Genomic DNA, 22,071 nt, shown 5'->3' on the forward strand with positions numbered 1-22,071 from the left:
TTGAGGTACTTGTGTTTCAGTATTTGAATTTTGCGCTACTTAATACTTCTACTCTGCTACATCTGAGGCACATATTGTTCTCTCTACTCCACTGCCTTTGTCAGTACCATGTATTCTTCAAATCTTAAGTCTAAATTAAAGTAACAAAACGAAAAAGAGCGGTGCACTTGCTTTCATCCTGCACCACCAGGCAACATTTCTGTGCTCATTCTGCCGGAGAACTTGAAAATGGACGGCAGCCTGTAGATTTTGTGTCCAGCAGAACTGAGAGAGCCTGAAATTGTGAGTCTGTGTAGGTGGGACTCAGCATCACTGTGACAGATTTGAACAGATGGTTCTTATTGAGGCGAAGGCGGGAAACAAACACTACAGGCGCACAGAAATCAAACTCATACTGAGTTATAAATCACTGCAGGTAAAAGAAAAATGTACACTGAAGTCCAAGATCAAAGGTTTTGTTTATTTTCAATCACATACATATACTATTTTTACATACACAGTTCCTTTAAAATGTTGTGTTTACAGTAACAGCTTTCAGTAATTTTTTTCTTTTTCTTTTGCATTTGACTTTATTTGAAACGCTATAGCCTGAAGCTTTGAGATCAGCGTGAAACAGATACAATTTCTTTTTTTTTTTTTCCTTTTTTTTTTCAACCTGACAATGTCAAAAGAATGATTCATTAAAACAGCACGGAGTAAAAGAAACGAGAGAGAAGGAATCATAAAAGAATCGAAGAACAACATCACCTGATTCAGATGAGCTATACAGGGTTTCATCATTGTAGTAGTTCCACATTTCCCGTCCACATTTAAGACTCTAAACATTTTAGCATCACCTGACCCTTGCAGTAGCTTGCCTCCCTATCTGAGTACAATAAAGTGTTTATTGCATTGTTGGATTGTTGTTATTTACAATATGACTTGAAAGAAAGAGGTGAAAATCAATAAGCTGGGGATCACAAGTACTGAGTCCAAAGATTTCATGTTGGCACAGCTGAGTACAAGATGTATCCTAACGTGTGACACATATTTCAAATTGGCAATAATTTTATGGCTGAATGAGTCAGACATAGTCAGACATAAATTTTGGCTAATCCTGGATCCACAAGAGATTTTTTTTTAAATCCCTTGTGGCAGAAATTAGGAGCAGGATTGGTAGTTGACACATTTCTATTTCTAAAGTTTAAGTGACTGAACATGAATACACACATGAACTACTTCCAAACACATGACTGTACCGACTTGCCAGCGAACATTCTTTGAAAAGCAATCCCACAAAAAGTCATGATCTTGTATTGAAAGAAAAAAAAGTCTGGAAAAAAAACGTGTGAAATTATCTGTCCGGATGCCAGATCACATCTTCCAATTTGACCTTACAGACAGTTTGTGTTCAATGCTGGTTAATTTGAAATCACACACGCACACACGCACTGATGACAAAGCAGCAGCCATGACACGAGTGTAACAATTCATTTCTACATTCAGTGCTGACAACCCAGCTGTTTCTGTGTTAGATTCATCTCTACTACTTCCAAAAGCACCTTTTTTTATTACAACAGAATTGTCTGGAGGGTTGTCTTATAAAAAAAGGATCCGAAGTTCACATTCAGAGACAGAAAAAAATATGTTTCAGTATTATATTCAGTATTGTACTCAGTGACCAGAACATGTAAGGATAGGAAAAGAATAGTGTAATTGGGATGGTTAAAAATGCCCTGTAGAATAACCACAAACAGTATTGTGAGTATTTGTGGTATAGGAGTTGACCCAAACATGATCTGAACATTTTTAAAACACAAAGATTTTTAAAGTTGTACCCTGTTTTGAAGGACTGCCCTGGCCAGACCCTGAACAGAAAGCCAAGCTTGCCGTAGCTTATTCTGGAGACACCGCCCTCAGTTACCCTCTTAGCTCTGTGAAGGTACTGTAAGTCTGTGTGTGGTTCACTGTACACAAGCCAGAATGGAGGCAGAAAGAGTGTTTTAGAAGTAACGTATATCATTTTGCGAAGGGATTTTGATACGTACGCACAGCGACAGGGTGTTTTAGGTAGACTCCATGCAAAAAGTAAACCACTGCGCTGTAGCAGAGATACAATTAGAGATGTTAAATGACATGTTAGGAAACATACGTAAACAGTGCAGTCACTACATCTCCTGAACGATGTTTTAACAATGCCATGACTGGGACTGAACACACTGTATGAGCCATGCAAATTCCAGAAGTAGGAAATATGGTGATATCCTTAGAAATTGTTGTAAATGGTGTTTTTTGACGTGCTCGAAAACAAACACAGATGTCCCCATTTGTTTCATGAAGGGACAGCGAAAGCATTCTTTGTCTAGAGACCTTATTTTTCTACATGAGTCATGACACCATGAGACAGGTAGTCCAATTTATTATGCATACCTAAAGTTTGTTTTGTTCGCACAGCTCGAAATACCTAAAATGTCTCTCCAACCGACAGTAGAATTATTACAACAGAAATTATTTCCTTGCTTGTTAATGATTCTTTTGTCCGTAAACCTGCATGAGAACATGAAATATGGCAGTGGAAACCAAATTAATGTGAATTCCTTTTTTCATTCATTACTAACTAAGTATAAATAGCATATACACAACTAATAAACAACTAACAGATCACCTACTTTGTTTCTAGTGTATTTAATCTAAAGCATGAAAAGTAAACTGTAGTAAAACCTAAACTGCAATCAACCACTGCATATTCACAACTGCAGCTAAAAATCTTTGAAAGGGATGGACATCAGATGGCTTAGGTTCTCTTGGTGCAATGTTTGTATGTAGGCAAGGACCGTGTCTCCCAAACATACTGTACATCTTCTTTTTTTTAAATCTAAAAGTGTGTGAGAGAGAGAAAGAACGTACTACAGCTGTCACGCCTTTGTCGAGTTCAATGCAAACAGTGCATGTAAGTGTGTATGCTAGTGTCCCAGATTGAGAAAATCTGGTCACACTGGTTTATGAAGAAATGAAATGAAATCAAGACGTAAAATGGCAGAAAACCTTTCATGTTGCGTAAAAAAAACTAGCATAAGCATTAAGTCATACAATCTGCGGAAAGTGATTTGATTCCACGCCACAAAAGTTCACTGTCACTGGTTAAAACCCAAAGTTAAAGCGCCAAACATCTGGCCAGCATCTGTCTTTTTTTTTTTCCCCACCAAATTTAGTGGCTTGGGGGGTTCTGATAGTTTTAAGGCAGAAAAAGAAGAAGCAGAGGAAAAAATACCAAAAAATAATATATCATCATATCTGCACTTGCAATGCTTCATTCCAAAAGGCACTTGCCATATTCAGGTTCCATCTATCAAAATAAATAAATCAATAAATAAATCTTCCAGCTAAGAAATAATGTGGTCAACATAACGGTTGGGGAGCCTCTATGCAGTTATCCTTCTTACGGCATGAGATGTTGTGTAGTGACACGATGTCGGTTTACTTTAGAACAAAATGATACATTGCTTTGAGGTTAAAACTCATCGCCCGCCTTTAAACCACCGACTGTATCATCTCTTTCTAAAAGCCTTCTATGTTTCAGTCAAATAAATAAGAATAGTCTCTGTGTGGTAACACCGCAGTGAAACAGACCAACCTCCTGTGCCTATGAGGGATTAATGGTACACAATGACATGCAGGGCTGTAGACCAGCCCGTGGGGGCGGAGGAGGGACCGATCATACGCTGCCAGGAGAAATAAAAGGGACATTACACACAAATCAGACTTTTGAAACTCCTCGAAGGTAGAAGTCTGAGCACAATCAAAATAATTCACTCTACTGAGTGTACTGACCCTTTAAGTCCCGAACTCAGCCCTGACATTTACTAATGTCTTAATGGCTTGCCTGTGGTTAACACACACACACATACACACACACACGCACACACACACACAAGCAGACACACACACACATTCACACAGTCCTATCCTGTGACCAGACCCCCCATGTCTGGAGTTAGTTTACATCGTATATAAACAAAAGTCCCTATACAGACTCATTTTAGCATACAGTGAGATTAGCATTGTTTTAAATCTAATCATGCAGAACTACAGCAATAGGCAGGGGGCAACTGAGGTGGAAAGCAGTGATGTGGCAAGGTGCGCTAGTCAGAAAAAAAGGAAAACTCCCAGTGTACTGGCCGTCAGTCCCACTCTGTGTGCCCTTCAGCTGTACAGAATTACATTATTTACAAGTAGTGCAGGGAGCGCCGCTCTGGGTAACAGCGACTACGTGTCCCTGCAGAATAACCACATAAAAACACACAAATCAGGCAACCTTACATTGGGGGATTGTGTTGGGTGGGTACGTCTAAGACCAAAGCCTAGAGGTTAAAATACAGCAGTGTTGTTACATAAGGGTTAAAGAGGGAGAGGGGGAAAAGGAGAATGACGTTTGTATTGTACAGTAGTGATTAGCAAAATGGCAGCCCACCTTGCCACAATGATTGGAGCATAAATGCTTTTCGTAAGGATTTGGGAGACCAGCAGCCAGCCAATATGCACTTTACAGGAGATGCAAGTCGAAGCATTTGGTCATTTTTGTTTGGATGCCATATACAAGATATGTGGGGTAATATAAGCAAAGCAACTAGAGGATCATTAACATATATCTCAGCTCATTAACTTCAGTTTAAATACCACTGCTGTTTTTGAATGACAATGCACAGGCTTTAGATTTCATCATTTCAGATTCTGTGTTTCCATAACTCATGTTTTTGTTCTTAATATATTCATTTTGATCTTTACTCTTTTTTTTTTTGTGTGTGTGTATTTTCAGTTGGACGTTTCAGGTTGGGTTCTTCACCTTCGGAAGAACATGGGGTTGCGCAGGCAGGCGGCTAGTCACCTGCAACACCCCAGGGGTCCTGCAGAGGTCTCCAGGCTGCTGTCAGTGTCTGATGCCAGGGTCTGGTCGGTGGACATGGAGGAGATGTCGTTTATGGAGGAGGAGGGAGGGAGGCTCTCGCTGCTGTTCACGGCTGCACCTGTGCTAAGGGAATCAACAGCAGCAGGGGGTTACAACGTAAAAGAGTCCTGGCGAAGACAGGTGCAGAAATACAACCAGATAAGATATTTTAAAGTGTCAAATATAGCCGAAATTTGTTCCATGACATTGTCAACAACATCAACAACACCTGTGGGACAAAACAATCACACTGTGTCTATGATGAGACAGGAGGAAGTGAGGTTTGGGTCCAATGGATTTCACAGGAAAGATCGTCAAAGGCTGCAGTGTTTCATCTGTAAGAGTGGATTCATAACGATTTAAACGCCTGCAAATAGCTACTTGATCCATTTCAGTATAAAGCCAGTCATGTTAGGATTTTATGGCATAAGTCAAGTTATTTAATAACAGTATTAATGATTTATTCCCCCTGAAAGAGGTCTGCTGGGCCATGTGGAAAGCATCCATCACTGATCCACTATCCTGTCATCCTTTTTTTTGCTTACCGCTTTTTAAATAATCTGATTTTCTCATATTGATCGTGTTTTGAAGTCAGAGGTGGACGCAGCCAGCAGTAAACATTTTCAGATTTCATTAAAGAACCCTTAATTCAGTCCACTCAGTCGCTATTTTGCTATTAGTAATGAGATTAACACTCCGTTAAAAACCTAAAGCAACCATTTTTTTTCATAAACTGACTTTTTTTACTCAGGACCTGGATGTGATCTGTCCACAAAGGTGTAAGGTTTTGAGTATTAATGGAGGTTTGGCGGTTCACACAACCCTTCAATGATGCATGGATCTGGGGGCGAACCATGAACAGGCAGACAAGGTGTTTATCTCTATTTTCAAAAAAAGAAGAAACAGAAAGCACCAATGAATCCCACTGTTCAGCCTCTACGGGTCTGGACAGCACTTCCATCAAATCCTCAGTGAGCAGATTCTGCTCTCTTTGATACAGTTATGACCGAATCACCAGGAGCGGCTGGCAGTCTGCTTTTACCCTGAAGTAAAACCTGATTAAAAAGGATAAGGATGAGAATATAAATGACTAATATGAACAGTAGTCTCTAATATCTACAGAGGACATGTATTTTGCAGCCAAACTAGAAATCTGCTGTTTGTGCCTGTTCCCCGTGGGTGGTAATCGCTTAATGGAGACTGGTGGCCACTTCAGCTGACCCAAAATAAAACAGAGAACAAAGCAGGATGAATGTCTGGCTCTAAATCCAGCGGCCACTTTACGTGTAAGTTTACTTACGTCAGAAATATCTGCTAAAAGTCACCATGCGGATGTAGTGTGATTTAAATCTTAAAAGATGACTTGAGCATAATCCGTACTAGTTTGCAGTTTTAAGAAAGATTACAAAACATGGAAGATTAATTAAGCTTTTAAATCATAAATTCATTCATCTTGGGGGAAACTCTGGCTGTGATGTGGGATTTTAACTCTCTTAATAAAGTCTAAACCATTTCTTAATCTTGCAATGCAGCCGCCCCCTGTGCACAGCAAACTAACTTTATCCATCTTTTGATGTTTCCAGAGATATGAAAGTGTGTGCTTGAAAGTAGTACAAACAAATCCTGTAGTGCTGGCCTTAGCAGCTGCATTAAAGATGTTCAAATCTCCAACACACATATGTAGCAGCCTAAGAAAGAGCCCCAGGACGTGCCTCATTCTGACTGAGTTACCATGACCGCTCTCAGCTCTTCTGTTTTCCTGCTGCAGTAAAACACTGCTGTGTGCAGCTCCTGCACTGCACCGTGTCTGCTCCACTCAGCATTAAAGACTATGCCAGCCCATCTGCTTAATTACTACTGGGTGGCAAAAAGGTGATGAATGTGTGAGACACCGTGAAGAAGAAGAAGAAGAAGCAGCTGTTGCAATTCATGTTAAATTCATTATATGAGCTCTTTACAGACTAAAATACCCGAAGTCTCATTTTGAGTATTTCAGTTTGAAGTGTTTCAAATAAAAGCTGTCTAAGATACTAATATTTGCTATTTCTTGGCCCAGCTGAGCAGAAGGCTCATGTGGAGGTTGTTGTTAGGGACAACGTCCAGACTTCATTGTATTTTGGATGCACATCTGCAAGTCTCCTGATTAACAGATGCTTTAGTCTCTGCAGGCTTTAGCTTCAGTTTGCTTTTCTGCAATGCATTTTTCCAATGAAAACGGCTGTTGTTTGTTGTTTCAATGAGCTATTTTTCCCAATCTATGACATTGGAGTTTGGATGGTTTTCTACCATGACTCCATACTGCCTCTCTGTGGCAAACTATAAGAACAGCACTTGATGTGCTTTGGTCCTTTGCAGAGAACAGAACAATGTGAAAGTGTCAGCTGCAGCTGAGGACTGAAATTTCCTGCGTTGGATCCCAAAGGACCCAAATCTTAAGTCATGACATGTTATACATATACACACACACACCATCTGCTATTAAATATTGTGCACTTAGAGGCAATCTTAGCATTTACTGATTAGCAGTCCTTTAGTTACACTTGTCACAACACTACACAACATTTAACTTTAACAGGAGATGCAAGAGACAAGAGACACATGGTCAACAACACGATGGGTTTATCTATTTACAAGTAACTCCAGTAAGGTTATAGTAAATTCACTTACAGAGCGATTAGGGTTATGCACTGAGAGTACCTGAAGGTGAAGGCTGTCCCTTCACAACGCCATTCTTCGTTCTCTCCTCAAAGTTCATCACCTCTTTGTAGATTAGTTCTGCAGAGGAGGAAAGTTAGGAGAGGCAAAAAGAGGAAAAGAAGACAGCAATGTGTCTTTTTTTTGTGTGAAAACACTGCATGATAACACACAAGAGGAAAAAAATAAACCTTTGCCAGCTCACACACTTTTGGTGCTCTCCTATTAACATACAGTAATTCTCACCTTTCCATTCATCAATGGAGTGTTCTCTTTCATCCAGCTGCTTGTCATAGATCTGAGGTGGAGGCTAAAGGAGGAAGAGCACAACCAATTTAGGAACGCTTTACTTTAACAGCCCTGTCAACAAGACACACTTAACATGACATTTATATGGCTGATATCACCGCATGTCTCCAGGTGGAATAAACAACTTAGATACACAATTTTGCAGGTTTACGTAATGAATGCATCAAATCTGTCAATATGCAACTGTCGACTAATAAATAAAAATATGGGGATGAAAAGAAATATTGTAACATGTGCAACACATTCGGCTATTAACGTAGTGTGACGCTTGTAGATGTGCTGTGTTTACACAAAAACATGCTGGGGTACAAAGTAGTAGCACGTGTGCATTATGAAGAACATAAACAATGTAAATGAAGGAAATAAAAGTGTATTTATCATTAATCACATAAAATGTTGATTGATTTGCAGAATTGAAATACATTGTTGGTCCTCAAGCACATACATTCAAATATTTCAGACCTTGAAAAACAACAGGCAGTGACATAAGAATAAATCTGTTGGGTCGTCCATCTTAAGTGCATGTCCTCCCATGTCCTTGGATTGTCATTTCAGGACACAAATATGCTGTCTGCCACCCAGTCAACCCCTTATCGCTCATTCATAGTGATCCTGCCCCCGGACTCTGACTCCATAATATCACTGCAGGTGACAGGACCACCCATAAACCTCTCTGATCAGACTTTGGAGGGACAGTTACAGGTCAGCAGAAGACCAAACTAATATTTATTCAATTCATTTTCTAGCACAGGAGTTATCACTTGTCAGCTTCTTGACATCCTATAGATGCTTTACATGCAGCCTTAGCTGCACCTCTTATGCCTGTAGCTACACACAAATGACATGTTAATGCATGTACAAACCCATATTCAGAATGTATTCTCTAAGACATGTATATTAAGGTTTAATGATTGACAGCGCTGACCCAAATATGTCTCCTTCAATCCACAGTCTTTATAAACAAATTTATTCAGTTCTTTTTCTTTGATGTAGGGCGGTTGTTATTTACCATGGATATTTGGATGAGATCTCTGGCCTTCATCAGCATGAGATGACATTAGAGAAAGGGAAAACAGCAGAGAATGTGTTGAAATGCCATTCACAGCCATATCATACATACCACATCAACTCTAACAACAGTATCATCATCAAAACCATCAGCAACTAGAAAACTTAGACAAGTGCACAGTCATGAAATCCTCTAAAAATGATTAATAACTACTAATGGAGGTGTGTCATGTGGCGTCTTACTACAAAATCTACTATTAACCAGTGGGATTATTATTTTGCGGAGTAAACAATAATGCTGAAATTCATCAGCTGGTCATGCACTCATTAGTGTATTGCTGCAAGCAGAAGTGGTATCTGTACAACTTTATGGAGCTGCAGATGGCTTTTTCCCAATCTCACTGTCACCTCATACTAATGAGGCGCTGATGAAGAAATTAGACTTCACCAAATCAACCAGAAACACCACCACTCTGACAGTAAAAAAAAAATAGAACAATGCACTAAGTCACTCGTTTGTAAGTAGCAGCAAAAATCAGGGGGGGTTGTTTTACTAAACCTAAAAACTATTAAAGTTCCAGACTCGGATTTAAAGTATAAAAACAGAAGTGAGAGAAAAATGAGATAATGGGATGTGAACCAAAAATTTAAAACACAATCATAAATGTACCGATGCAGCAATTTTCACTGATACAGCACAGACGTGTTCTAATCACTATGATTGCTTTTGATTATAAAAATAATAAAAATAAAATAAGAGGAGTCATTATTTGCTGTACGCCAATGCAAATACAAAGTAAACAGTGCTGACCATTCAAAGACAGGAGGAGAGGATTGAGCTCGGGATAATAATCAATATACAGCTCCGCCAAAGGCCTACTCACCGCCTCCACCTCAGCTGGATCATACCACACATTGATGTAGGGGTGCTGTAAGGCCTCGTCCACCGATATCCGTTTAGCGGGATCGATGATCAGCATCTTAGACAGCAGGTCTCTGGCCTGGCTAGCTGTGATTTGGAAAGAAAAAAAAAACATCTGGTTGAGATTGTGAGGCAAAAAATATTCTTCTGTCACTAATATGCCAAAAAGAAAATTATAACACGATAAGGCAGAGAGGGAGGAAGAGAGGGAGAGAAATGGCAGGGATTAAAGACAATAATAAACAACAGCAGCTTGTCAAAAGAAACCAGAATCTCACAAAGCCTCAATCACATGTGGGTTAGCAAATAAACAGACCATGTTTACAGAGTGAGAGCTCTGGATTTGTTGTCATAAATTATGTGGGCAAAACTGATGATTTGTATGTAGTACAGATAATCCTGCAATACTTCATCAACCATCCAGAGCTCGCTTCCTTTTTTTTTTTTTATTTGTCCCATATTTATATCCACTGTTTATCCCAAAATAATGCAGAATCCAGGTACCATTTGTCAAAGATAATTCACTCACCTTGATCTGAAATAATGTATGAAATCTTAGAAATGACTTACTCCCAAAAGTGTCTTTCTAAATGTAGTTTGAAAAGTGCATCAGCACTGTTTGTTTGAAAATATTTGCTTTCTTGACATACAGGAATGCTGTCAGCATCACCTCAGTCTCAGGCTCTCTACCCTCCGGCTGTCTTGGACTGATCTGAAATGGAGAACCCTTGAACCACACACCATCCTTCTCCTACATATACTGACCCCTCTATAAATAACTCTACAGCAGCAAAGGACTGAAGAAAATGAACTGAGAAAGACAGATGAGCCGGTCTGCATATTGCTTCAGGATCGGCACGTCGATAACAAAAGGCTGGTAAACCTGCAAAATGACTCCTCTATCGCTTTCCTCATTCCTTATCCATCTTTCTTCTGTTCACTTCATTCCTACAGTCTGTCTCTTCCTCCTACACGTCAAAAATACCAAAGCCCAAAGGACGTCGGCTTCAGTTTCTACCTCTGACAGTACAAAACATACAAAACAACAGCACTTCAACCCGGTCTCACACCCTTCCTAATATCTCTCCATGGGTGCTTTGCCTTTAACACTGTCACTCACAGCAGGAAGTAGTCGGAATATAAAAGTGATTCATGAGTATTTTACCAGACAGGAGCTTTGGTGTAGGATGTAGGGCAGCAGAAAAAAACATATTTTGATATATCTCATTTGAATTTTTTAAAACACTGAGAAGAGTTAATGCACTTCTCAACTGAGACAGACAGAAATGAATGATGTCTTGGTTAACCTTCTGCATAAGAATGGATTGAATTCACTGAGGCTCAACGAAATATATTTTAGTCAGTATATTTCATACATTTTGTGAGTCACAATGAAATGCAACGAAGCAGAGGTAGTTAAAAGAAAGAAGACCGGCCATATAATGTATTAAATCATTTAATGGACAGACATCATATTTCTGTTGTGATTTGTAGTCGGCATTAAAATTTTAGCAGCATCTCCCAGGTACTCAGTCATGTGGTTGTAAAAAAAGGTTTACAGCTGATCTGTCAGAAAATAGCTTAACTTAACTCACATAATTGTCTTGTGTGTAAATGTTATTATGTCCTACATGAGACTTGGCATCAAAAGTCACACGTTAGACACATTAGTATGTGTGTGTGTAAAAACACAGACGTGCAAAGGTTAGTAAGTAAGTAAGTAATCAATCAATAAAATGGAGGAGACATACAGTGGACAATAGAGGACAATCACAGCAGCCATTTTGACATGAAATATAAGCAATAAAACGCAAGTGTTTCCAGTGATACTAACTACGGTTGGGTTCCTGTTCGTGCTTTTACATGCATGAAAAAAAACTCATACAGTTCATACAGTTTAAGTTCTCACCTTTGAGTTTGTTGTGCTCAGAGTCAGCAGGGAAAAGGCAGTCGGGGAAGAGTTTAGGAAAGGTGAGGCCTGCATATTTTGGCCGGTTCTCCACATAGTTCCTCACTGTGGGCTGAAGCTTCTTCATAAACTCTGGAGACGGTGTGCCCAGCTGCTCGATCACCTTGTTCCACTGGTCGATGTCTGGTGTGGTGGGTAAGGATTAAGGGAAACAAACAGCATCTACTCCCACACATGTACTAAGTGTATTTAGATAACAAGTAATTATCTTTTGATACTTATAACTAGGTCAGACTAACGATAATGGTAATGTAAAAAATAAATAAAGAAATGTTTTAATCAAGAATACAAATGCATTATTATTAAACATGAGTACTGCTACAAGGTATAATCACCAAGTATTTTTGATCTCACAAACAGCTGAGTCACATCTAAACCCCTCAAAACCGCCTCAATATTTAGCTATTAACTGACAAAAACCTGTTTATATTTGACAAATTATAATAATTAATATTACGTCTTTTTGTATTTAAGCTTTTATTCTTTCTATTTCCAAAAGACACCCCCAGTTTTGTGGTCAATCTTTTTTTTTTTTTGTCTCCTGCAACACCAAAAAGCTAGAATTGGGTCATAAAAGAGTTGATCGACCTCCTGACTGAGAATATATCAAGATTTTAATTGACAAGAGTGTACATGTGCATGTGGTTGTGTGTGAAAATATGTTTGTGGAGTGTGTCAACTTGTTTCCTCTTCCTGTTGATGATAAATATTTCCTCTCTTACCCCTCCACACACTTCTCCCTCCATGTTCTCACAGAGGATGCCAGCTGAGGCAGTTAGCTGCCAGGGCCGCCAGAGAGCCCAATTACTTCATCTTGCTGGGACGCCACACACTTCCACCTTCTTTTTGTTTCCATTTCACACTGGCAATGATCCACACGGTGCTCAGTGGGGCTTTTTTTTTTCATTTACTAAAGTTCTTATCCATGGCTCTTTGGCAAGTTGTTGGATTCGCTCAGACAGCCAGAGGTGTTTTTCTACACTGTGTCAGTGCCAAAATGCTATTGTTGTCTTGAAACAGGGTATCATTGCACCCGGAACGCAACTGCTCTCAAAAAAACGCTGTGGGGTTTCTACATGTGAAACATAGTGTGGGAGAGGCGGGGGGGTCAGAAGGATACGGTCAGTCCCAGGGAACAGCACTGTCCCTCTTATCACCTCTCCAAAGATGCAGCCGACTGACCACATGTCCACTGCAGTCCCACACAGACACACATAGGCACATGCACAAACACACACTACCATTACCAACTATCAAAAATCACTATCACACAAGTACATATAAATAAATCTTCCCAGTCCTAATCTTGCCTCCCCGTGTTGATTGTTCATTTATTACGTTCATTTATATGTGTCAAAATCCTCTCTTTTCTTTTCCTGTAAAAATAATCAATGAGTCATCTTAAACTCGGGGGAAGTTATTTAAATTTATCCCATCAAATGTGCCACTGAGAGTATATGGTCCCAATACATGAGACGTGTCACTTCCTTTATGGTTCCCTTAGACGGGGTTTGTTTTTTCCTATTTATTTTAACCATCACATTTCTCTGCTCCAGAAAAGTAGGTAAGCATTTGAAAGAAATACCTGCTAAATGACCTAAAAAACATTACATTAAACCTCTCTTGTGTCGTTACAGACAGTTTGATTTCCATGATCCATCCATTTATTTTCCGTAACCGCTTATCCTTATCAGGGTCTAATTCAGAGTCACCAATTAACCTATTAACTGCATGTCTTTGGACTGTGGGAGGAAGCCAGAGTGCCCAGAGAGAACATGCAAAGTCCACACAGAAAGACCCCATCTGACTAGGGGATTCAAACCAGGAACCTTCTTGCTGTGAGGCGACAGTGCTTTCCATTGCAACCATTGTGCCGCCCCCTTCTATATATAAAACATAGAAATCAACAAATTATAGCAGCATCGTTAACTCCTTCTCACTCATGATAAAAACATGATGATACGCCTCATTGACATTACTGTACATTAAATCACCTAAGCTATTCATTAATAGCTAATCGTATAATGGTATTAAGTATTATGGTAATTTTCCACAGTGAATTACACACATCTTTATTAAAGACTGAAGATAAATTAATACCAGGCAAGTAATACCTGAACATTTCACTCTTTTTATGGTTTACTTGTTTTTTTTATTTCCTTTTGTTTGTAGTAGATACTGTTACAATCTCATTCTGAGCAAAACAGAGTAAAATTAAAAGTAGTAACTTATTTTACTGTATTTTATTTTTTCATACTTGTGTTTATAGCTATGTGGTAGAATAGGAAGTGACAAATCTCACCTATGGGAACACAAACATCTCTTACCTGGCCAGCACTTGACTGTTAGCAAGGTGTGTGTTTGGACTGCAGCTGACAAAGGTTTTGTTTACATTTGACCAATCAAAGTTTGTGGAATTTGATTGAAATCCTTCTCGTAACTAAACTTTGACCAAATACCTCGCTCCACTCAGGAATAAACCACATTACTGAAGGTAAAGATGCTCAAACATCTGTTTCACTGTGACGTGGCACTTTTTAATAACAAATAGCCTGACAAGGTGTGACACATTCCTTAGAACACTTAATACTTTGCAGCATCTACGAAATAATAATATGCATTACACAGTCTATATTACTGCCACAAATCGAATACAACTTCAACTCTGTTTGCATCACTCCATAACCACTTATTTAACACACTGCTGTACTAAATGGCCATCGAACACCAAGTCCACCAGTGCTGTGACCTGTGCAGACAGGATAGCAGCCTTCTATATCAACATTTGACAGACACTTAGGAAGGTGCAGATAACTTCAGCCAGGTCAATACTTCAGGTTGAAAAGTCTATGAAGTAAATGAAGATTAGCAACAACAGCGTACCGCTCCAGAACTGATCTATAAGCAGAAGATTAACAAAAGTGTGCATGACTATAGTTCACTGATCTACAGTGAGAAAAGGTTTGAAGCGTTAGATGATAAGAACTTCAGGTTGTTGTGAGAGCAGAGACAGAAAGAGAGAGATATTGCAGAGCTCATTGCAGGGGTTTTCTAGTTCTCCAGACCATTAATCTTTCAGAGACTGCATGATCAGGGATGTACAGACCAGAGCATTAGCCACAAGTACCTGCAAACACACCAGACTTGTGTTTCTCAATGCTTATCTGCCCCTAAACACATCGTTTGGAAGCATGAGGTTTGCGATATTTTATATTTTTGTTACTGTGAACAAATCTAATGAAAAGACCGAAACCAACACTGCATTCATCCATCCATAAATCTTCAAAAACGTGCTTAAAAAGCAGCTGGGCAGGAGTAAACATGCATTCGTTGAAGTTTATTTCCAGATGGGGATTTGGCTAACTAGTATACAGCATCAGGGCTGTGTATGTGGGTTTGACTCAATATAAACTACAGTACCCATGTTGATCATAATTATATACCCCAAGACTTATCCTCTAACATATGTAAATGATTTCTACCTTGCATTATCTCCATCATGGCTGCTGACTCATGATATCCACACCTTTAACCTTAAACACGTTACAAAGTATGTACGACTAAGCTGCTAGTAATAGATGCTCAAAATGAATACATTAATTATTCATTATTATTCACCAAATGCTAAGTAACTGCCTGACTCACACGTGTGATGACTCACTCTCAGATGGCAAACATGTGCACAAACTCAGCATCGGGACTGTTTATCCAATCAACCCTACTGGAAGAAGTCATCTTTGGGATGCAATTACAGCCCCATCACAGTAGGAAAACACATCAGGTAGCAATCCAGAAACACATATTTAAATATTTAGAGACAGAGAGAGAGAGAACTCCCTTTTGCCAAAACATGAGACTGCAAAAAGATTCAAACATACTCGATAATTTATGATGCTTGTTTTGTAATGTTATTGCAGCTTAAATTAAAAGTGTTAAAAGAGGATCAGCTGGAATTGATACGGACATGTGTTACAAAAACAGCCATATGTGAGTGTGGTTTAGTTCACCTCAGTAACGTACAGAGAACATCAGGCCAGGCAAAGAGTAACCTTGAAATGTAGCTTTGTAAAATAATGTAACTAAAAAAATATCATGTGAAAGGAGAGTTATTGTTATTACTGTTTGAAATAAACAATTATCAAGCAAGTCTCCAAACGCTTTTTCTCCCTTTAAAAAATGTTTTAAAAGGCTGTTGAATCCATCTTGAGTCTGACGATTGACACCCAACATGGATGGTGGCATTTAAAATACAACAGATTTATGAAATAATGCATGAATAATCAGGGAATCATGGGGATTAAATGATGCAACTACATACAACGGATTTTACGAACAAATTGCTACTTGTAGCTACATAGTTACCGTACCCGAGAGTGGTACTGATTAAGTCTTTAAGCGATATTTGTTGTACAGACTTGAAAATTGGCATTGATCGTCTCATATAAATATGTTATTATAAGCAGCAGCAGCATATAAACGTTCAAACAGATAACGTCACTGTGTTTTAACAAGGATACAGTCCCGCCCAGGGAAGAGGATTTTGTGGCGCACCATTTCTCCCATAATGCACCCCACCGACCATATATCCACTGCAAGCACAGAGGTGAGCAAAAGAAAAGAGAGGAAGGCAAAGGTTAGTGTTAGGGAGGAGAAGAGGAACGGTGATTAGAAACTAGCTGGTATTCAGTGAGGAGGGGAATAAGTAGCGGGGGGAGCATGTTATACAGAGATAAAGTGCAATGAAAAATATATAGAGAGAGGAGAGGCAGAGCAGGAAAAACAGAAAAGAGGGACTAACTAGCTGCAGGAAATTGAAAAGGACTATGGCTAATGAGTCATAACTCTTCAGCTGGCATTCAATCACATGTCTGATGTTCTGGGGGCTTTTAATCAGTGACTCATACCTCCAAAATTTCAATTCACTCTCCACTGATAACACTTTGAAGTCTGATCATTAATGCCAAACAACAGTTGCATCTTTTGCTGCAGTCAGAAGCTCCTGAGGTCTAATCTACTGTCGGTAAATCATCGGGTCCCACTGGTTTAACAATACATTACATACAGCTCACGCAGACATGCTGCTGTTTTAATGTAATTCACTTCTTAAAATGAGTTGTAATGCATTTGCTTCACAGGTTTTAAAGTTTGACTACAGCTAGATGTTTGCTCCCGCTCTGTATTAACTTCCCCTCCTCACTGCCACCGCGAAAAAGTAACTGAGTGAAGAAATAGGTCCAATAAACTCATTTAGTGACACATTATAAAAGCTGAGCTGTTTGAAATAACATCACATGTATGCAAAAATAAAGGGAGCAAACTTAAATGTCATCCTTTAAATGTGTCTGAATTTGATCCATGCAGGGCTGAAACACACTCAGTTATCATCAACTCTCACCATTCTCTTTGTATCCCATCCCCAGGATAACCTCCGGGGCTCTGTAGTATCTAGTCACCACATAAGGGGTCATCATGAAGCTGGTGCCTGCAGTCCTGGCCAGACCAAAGTCCAGGATCTTCAGGGTGCAGTCTGATTTCACCACTATATTGCTTGGTTTGAGGTCCTGGATAGATGGGAAAAGACATCAGTGCCTGTGTAAATTCAGGTAATTTACAAATCTTCTTTTCTGTCGAGGTTTCAGTAAACGGTCTCCTAATGGATGTGCTAATTTGATTTCTTTGCCAAGAGTTAGATGAGATGATCAATATCACTCTCAGTTGTGTCTGATAAATACTATATAGTTAGCTTTAGCTTAGCACAAAGACTGGAAACAGGGGGAAACAATTAGCCTAGTTTCTCCAATGAAACAGCTAGTGAGGATCTTCACTGAGAACACAAAACACATGCTACATCCCCAAGTTTCCTTTTGTGTAGCTGCTCTACCTGATCAGTTAAATCTGCTGGTGCATTGAAAAGGACATGATCCCTCACAGGCTTCCCACTCTGTGAACAGTGCCAACTGTGTTGGCTGGGACAGCCAGCAAAAGCCAGTTGGAAGCACCACGGATTAAGCTCTTATCAGTGCAGTGTTTTCTCCGTGCCACCTGGGTGCTCCTGATTGCCAAACTGGTGACCAAAGTGACGTCAAGGCAAGTCTACTGGCTCCAAAGTGCTACCCTGATATGAAGAGAACCCCACACAAAACCCAAACTACAGTATATTCAGTACTTAAACAGGAAAATTGAGATGTCTTGCTTTCCTACCCTGTGAATAATGCCGGCTGAGTGCAGATGTTTGATGCCACACAGCATCTGGTAGAGCAGGTAGGACATTCTCTCGTGGTCAAGCTCCATCTGAATCACCTGGCACAAGTTGGCATCCATCAGCTCCATCACTAGGTACCTAGGAAAAGGTTTTATTGATTCATGAGTATTGGTAATTTGCCATTTGATTAGCTAAAATAATCATAAACAAGAGCATGTGCTACAAAGACACATGCATCCCTCTCACAAACACACTCTCATTCATCATTCAGTATGAGAACAGGATACATCCAGAAGCCTCAGATTACACCTACAGTACTTTCACTGTCTACACTCCTGCTGCTGTGTTCTTACATATACGAAGGAGTAAAAAGCACATATCGTATAATACAATCAGTCCCCTTAAATTAAAACAATTAGTCTTTCTTTGCCTGTTACATGCGCTAAATTAATATTTTTTAGTGGCAATGTAATTATGCATAGGAAAGGTTTATTATACTCACACATCCTGGAATTCCTCTAATGATTTCTGTGGTGTGAAGACATTTAATAAACTGATAATCTGAAAGAGAGAAGAGCATGGAGAGGATCAACATATAGCAAGTAAATGTACACAGAAAATCTGAGTTACAGGACGGGAGAGGGACAAGTTTGTTAATGACCCTGATGAAGGACGCTGCTGAGAAGGAGAAGATGAAAAGAGAACAAACTGTGCACTGGAGATTACATTCATGCCTTTAAGTGCTCTCTGAATCCTCCTGCTAGTTCGGTACATTTCTGGAGGCATGGAATTTAGCACGGTCACAACATTGCAGTCACACGTCTCAGGGATTTATCGAGAACCAAAATTAGACAGTGACTGGGCTAAAACTACTTTTTTCCTTCTTCCTTCCGACCTCCGTTACTCCTCAGCTGAGTCACTTACATTTTTGTGATTGACACATTTCATGAGCACCAACTCCCGGTATGCCCTCTTGGCATGGGTCTGGTTCTGGAAGGGTCTGCTCAGCTTCTTGATGGCTACATTTCTGTCGAGGACAGCATCATAGCCCGCACTGCAGAAGAAAAAACAAAAAACACAGAGAACAGTGGAATAATTTAGTATTTATAGCTGGGTACTCTGTGTATGATTGCATGACATTGGGACAATCCACCCTGAAAGTCATAAAAAAACTGTTTTTCACATCTCCAAGCAAACAAAAATTCATGGTAATAGATGCCAGATGGCTTTGTTTTAAACGTTCTGGGAAATATGCTTATTTACTTTCTTGCTGAGATAAATAAAAAAGATATCTCTGGCAATCTGAATCTAATCCAGTAGCTTTACTTTTGGTTTCACCCAGAAAAAATAGCTCATTTAGGGTATTTAAATTATGCAACTACATACATCAGATCTTAGAAATAATGCATAAATAATTGAGGGGAGGGGGGTTCAGTTCTTCCCATTCTGCTGACGATGCAGCACAAGACACCAGGAAGTCACTGTGACCGACCAAGAAATAGTTGCAATAGTAGCAACTATAGTTTCCAGATTACAGATCGTGGTATAGCAATGACTGTTATTATAAAACTATTTATTTTTACACTTCGGTTTTTGTACAGAGTAACTTTGTTAATTGGCTAGCTGTAGAGGTGCTGGTAGGCAGATATATTTACCTTTGGATAGGAGCAAGTTCTGACCCTGTTTAAAAGTCTTAATGCTAAGCTAAGCCTCATATTTACTGTGCAGACATGAAACTGACTGTTTCATCTAACTCTTAGCAAGAAAGCAAATTTCCCAAAATGTCAAACTATTCGTATAATTTCACTTAAAACGCAGTGAAATGGAGGGGGATATAGATGGTTTCCTTTTCCACAAAGTGGTTCAACCCATTTTGGAGGTCATTACAGCAGAGTGACTTCCTTGCTGGCTCAACACAATCCCAACCCCTGAGAACCTTTGGGATTTAAGCTGTTTGTGTAGATTTATGTTTCCTTTCAATACAAACGCAGTACCTCACATTCTCAGCTTTATCTTAGACTGCCTTTTATGACAAATTCACCCTAAAAGATGCTATAAATTGAGTTTCAAGGCATCTATGCAGCCTTACTGCAACCTTAATCTAGACAATGCTGTGTGTGGGTTTGTGGATGGTTGGGTTGGAAACACTGTGGTTCGTCATGTCTCTGGAGACTGCGGGCCAGGGATGCTGTGTGACCATGGAAACAGTGGAGCCGTCATAAAAGCATTGATCCAATAGGGATTTGAGCCTGTCATCACTTTTCTAGCTGAGTGAAAGATGATGTCATGACCAGCTAAACTACTTAAAACCTTCATCCCTCCTAAGATGCATCTGAAAGCTCATCCTGACCGAGCACACGAGTCAAGAGGGCAGAGATGTGAACAGATTGGGATGTTTGTGGGCGACAAGATTGGCAGAGTGAGTCTTAGCTGCACCAGTGATTCACGTTTTGCTTCATTACTATGTTGCCAGGCTTTACCGGGGCAAAAGTCTCCTGATTGCATAAGAAAAGCAGAATGGATACTTCTGTATTCACTGTTGATAATCTTTTGGATTACTCCCTGCCTGTATGTAATTTGAATTTTCCTCTGTGTTCAGTCAGCTGTTGTGAGAGCACGTTATAAATGAGTAGTGCTGGAATGAGTCCTAAAAACCTGGAAATGTATTGGGATTTTTGCATTTCCGAATTTCTCCTCTCAAAATCTGTTTTTTTTGAAAGGTAAAGAGATTTTCACCTTTTGTTCTACAACATAAAATACATAATTAAATACCCCACTTGTGAATAACAAGACATTAAACATCATGACAGTAAATACCAGAGCTTAGCATTGTTGATGTTGAAGTCTTGCAACCGTGGTGTAGTACGTTTATAGCCTTACGTTTGCTTTTTATTTCCTTCAATTGCATTTAAGCTTTGTAAAGTGTTGAAGATCATTTTGCTGAACAAAACGTGTAAGCATCATAAACTTTTGTTTGCCATACAGCTTATTTTCTGCAAAGGTGCAGAGCTTATTTTCTGTCTTTTTGTCAAAGGAACCAGGGCGATGCTAACTTTCAGGTTGCCCTACAAAAACACGTCATCCCTGCAGCACTCTATTCAACTGTCTGTGCAAAATCAGACAAGTGTTTATGTGATTATGTCATCGATTTGGGAATTAGGCTGTAAATTATGCATGGTGAGCAAGTCACTCCAATTATTTCATCATCATAATGTGACAAAATCACTCTTCCAGTATAAATACACATTTCAATGTCTTGTGGAATATATTGATACACTTGTTATCTAAATGAGACTATTTCCATAATGTGTTCCATTTGATCAATAATCAGTAGGACATTACACAAGTCTTTGGGGTTTAATGTGGTGTGGTTGTGGTAATACCATCGCCGTATGACACCAGATGACAGCTGTGGGCAGAGCAAAGCGGCACACAGCAGAGCAGGTTAAATTAGATTTGCACTGTCTCCCTGCCATCCATCTCTACAATATCCGTCAAATGGGCACAATCCCAGCATTAGCCTGTCCAAGCTCCTTTGCAAATGCACAAAATTGTTTTGGAGCGGAAGGGGAGAAGGGCCAAGGGCATGGGAAGCAAAGGGAAGGACAATGAAGGAGGGAGAGTGGAGGGCAGGAGGTTTAGCGTATTGGGAGCCAGAGATTCTTCAAACACTATATAAGAAACTAAAACTCATCAACGTGGGTCATCCTAGGCAGAGTCTCTGAAGCATGTTTATTACCACAGTGACATGGCATTAACATAAATATAACTTATTGATCTGTTTGGTCTTTTGAGAAAGACTGTACGATGCATTCCTTTAAGTGGAGCGTTGGCAGTGGTTCCACTGCATTCTGACAGGGCAGGCATGAGATGAATTATAATGAATATGAGCTCCCTCTGCAATCCGGATTAAGGATTCACTTAAGTGCCCATGCTGTTAGGCCCTTATGGTCCGCACATCCATATTCTAAACAGACATGTCATCAGCTCATAGCATTGGAGAGGATATAGCCTCAAGTGGCCACATTCTCCACGTCTATGAC

At 39.6% G+C, this 22,071-nt stretch overlaps 1 protein-coding gene across 9 annotated transcripts in view; it reads right to left on the bottom strand.

Annotated features, from left to right (window-relative positions):
* Nucleotides 1-439: 439 nt before the first annotated feature.
* The window catches only part of mapk10 (mitogen-activated protein kinase 10), a 35,578-nt gene continuing 13,946 nt past the window's right edge, over nt 440-22,071 (bottom strand). For 3 of the 9 annotated variants that reach the window (XM_010740342.3, XM_010740344.3, XM_019253706.2), the window contains exons 4-14: nt 18,953-19,082; nt 18,531-18,589; nt 18,028-18,166; nt 17,222-17,387; nt 16,344-16,415; nt 11,767-11,949; nt 9,820-9,944; nt 8,937-8,963; nt 7,865-7,928; nt 7,622-7,699; nt 440-5,003 (exon numbers count right to left, since the gene is read on the bottom strand). In XM_010740342.3, the coding sequence (XP_010738644.1) occupies nt 4,861-5,003; nt 7,622-7,699; nt 7,865-7,928; nt 8,937-8,963; nt 9,820-9,944; nt 11,767-11,949; nt 16,344-16,415; nt 17,222-17,387; nt 18,028-18,166; nt 18,531-18,589; nt 18,953-19,082 (1,186 nt within the window). In that variant the 3' untranslated portion in view covers nt 440-4,860. Of the gene's footprint in view, nt 5,009-7,591; nt 7,700-7,864; nt 7,929-8,936; nt 8,964-9,819; nt 9,945-11,766; nt 11,950-12,946; nt 13,019-16,343; nt 16,416-17,221; nt 17,388-18,027; nt 18,167-18,530; nt 18,590-18,952; nt 19,083-22,071 lie in introns of all 9 variants that reach the window. The other 6 variants (XM_019253705.2, XM_019253710.2, XM_019253709.2 and 3 more) reach the window with 6 other exon arrangements.

Source organism: Larimichthys crocea, chromosome IX, assembly GCF_000972845.2.
Source record: "Larimichthys crocea isolate SSNF chromosome IX, L_crocea_2.0, whole genome shotgun sequence".
Taxonomy (NCBI): Eukaryota; Metazoa; Chordata; class Actinopteri; family Sciaenidae; genus Larimichthys; species Larimichthys crocea.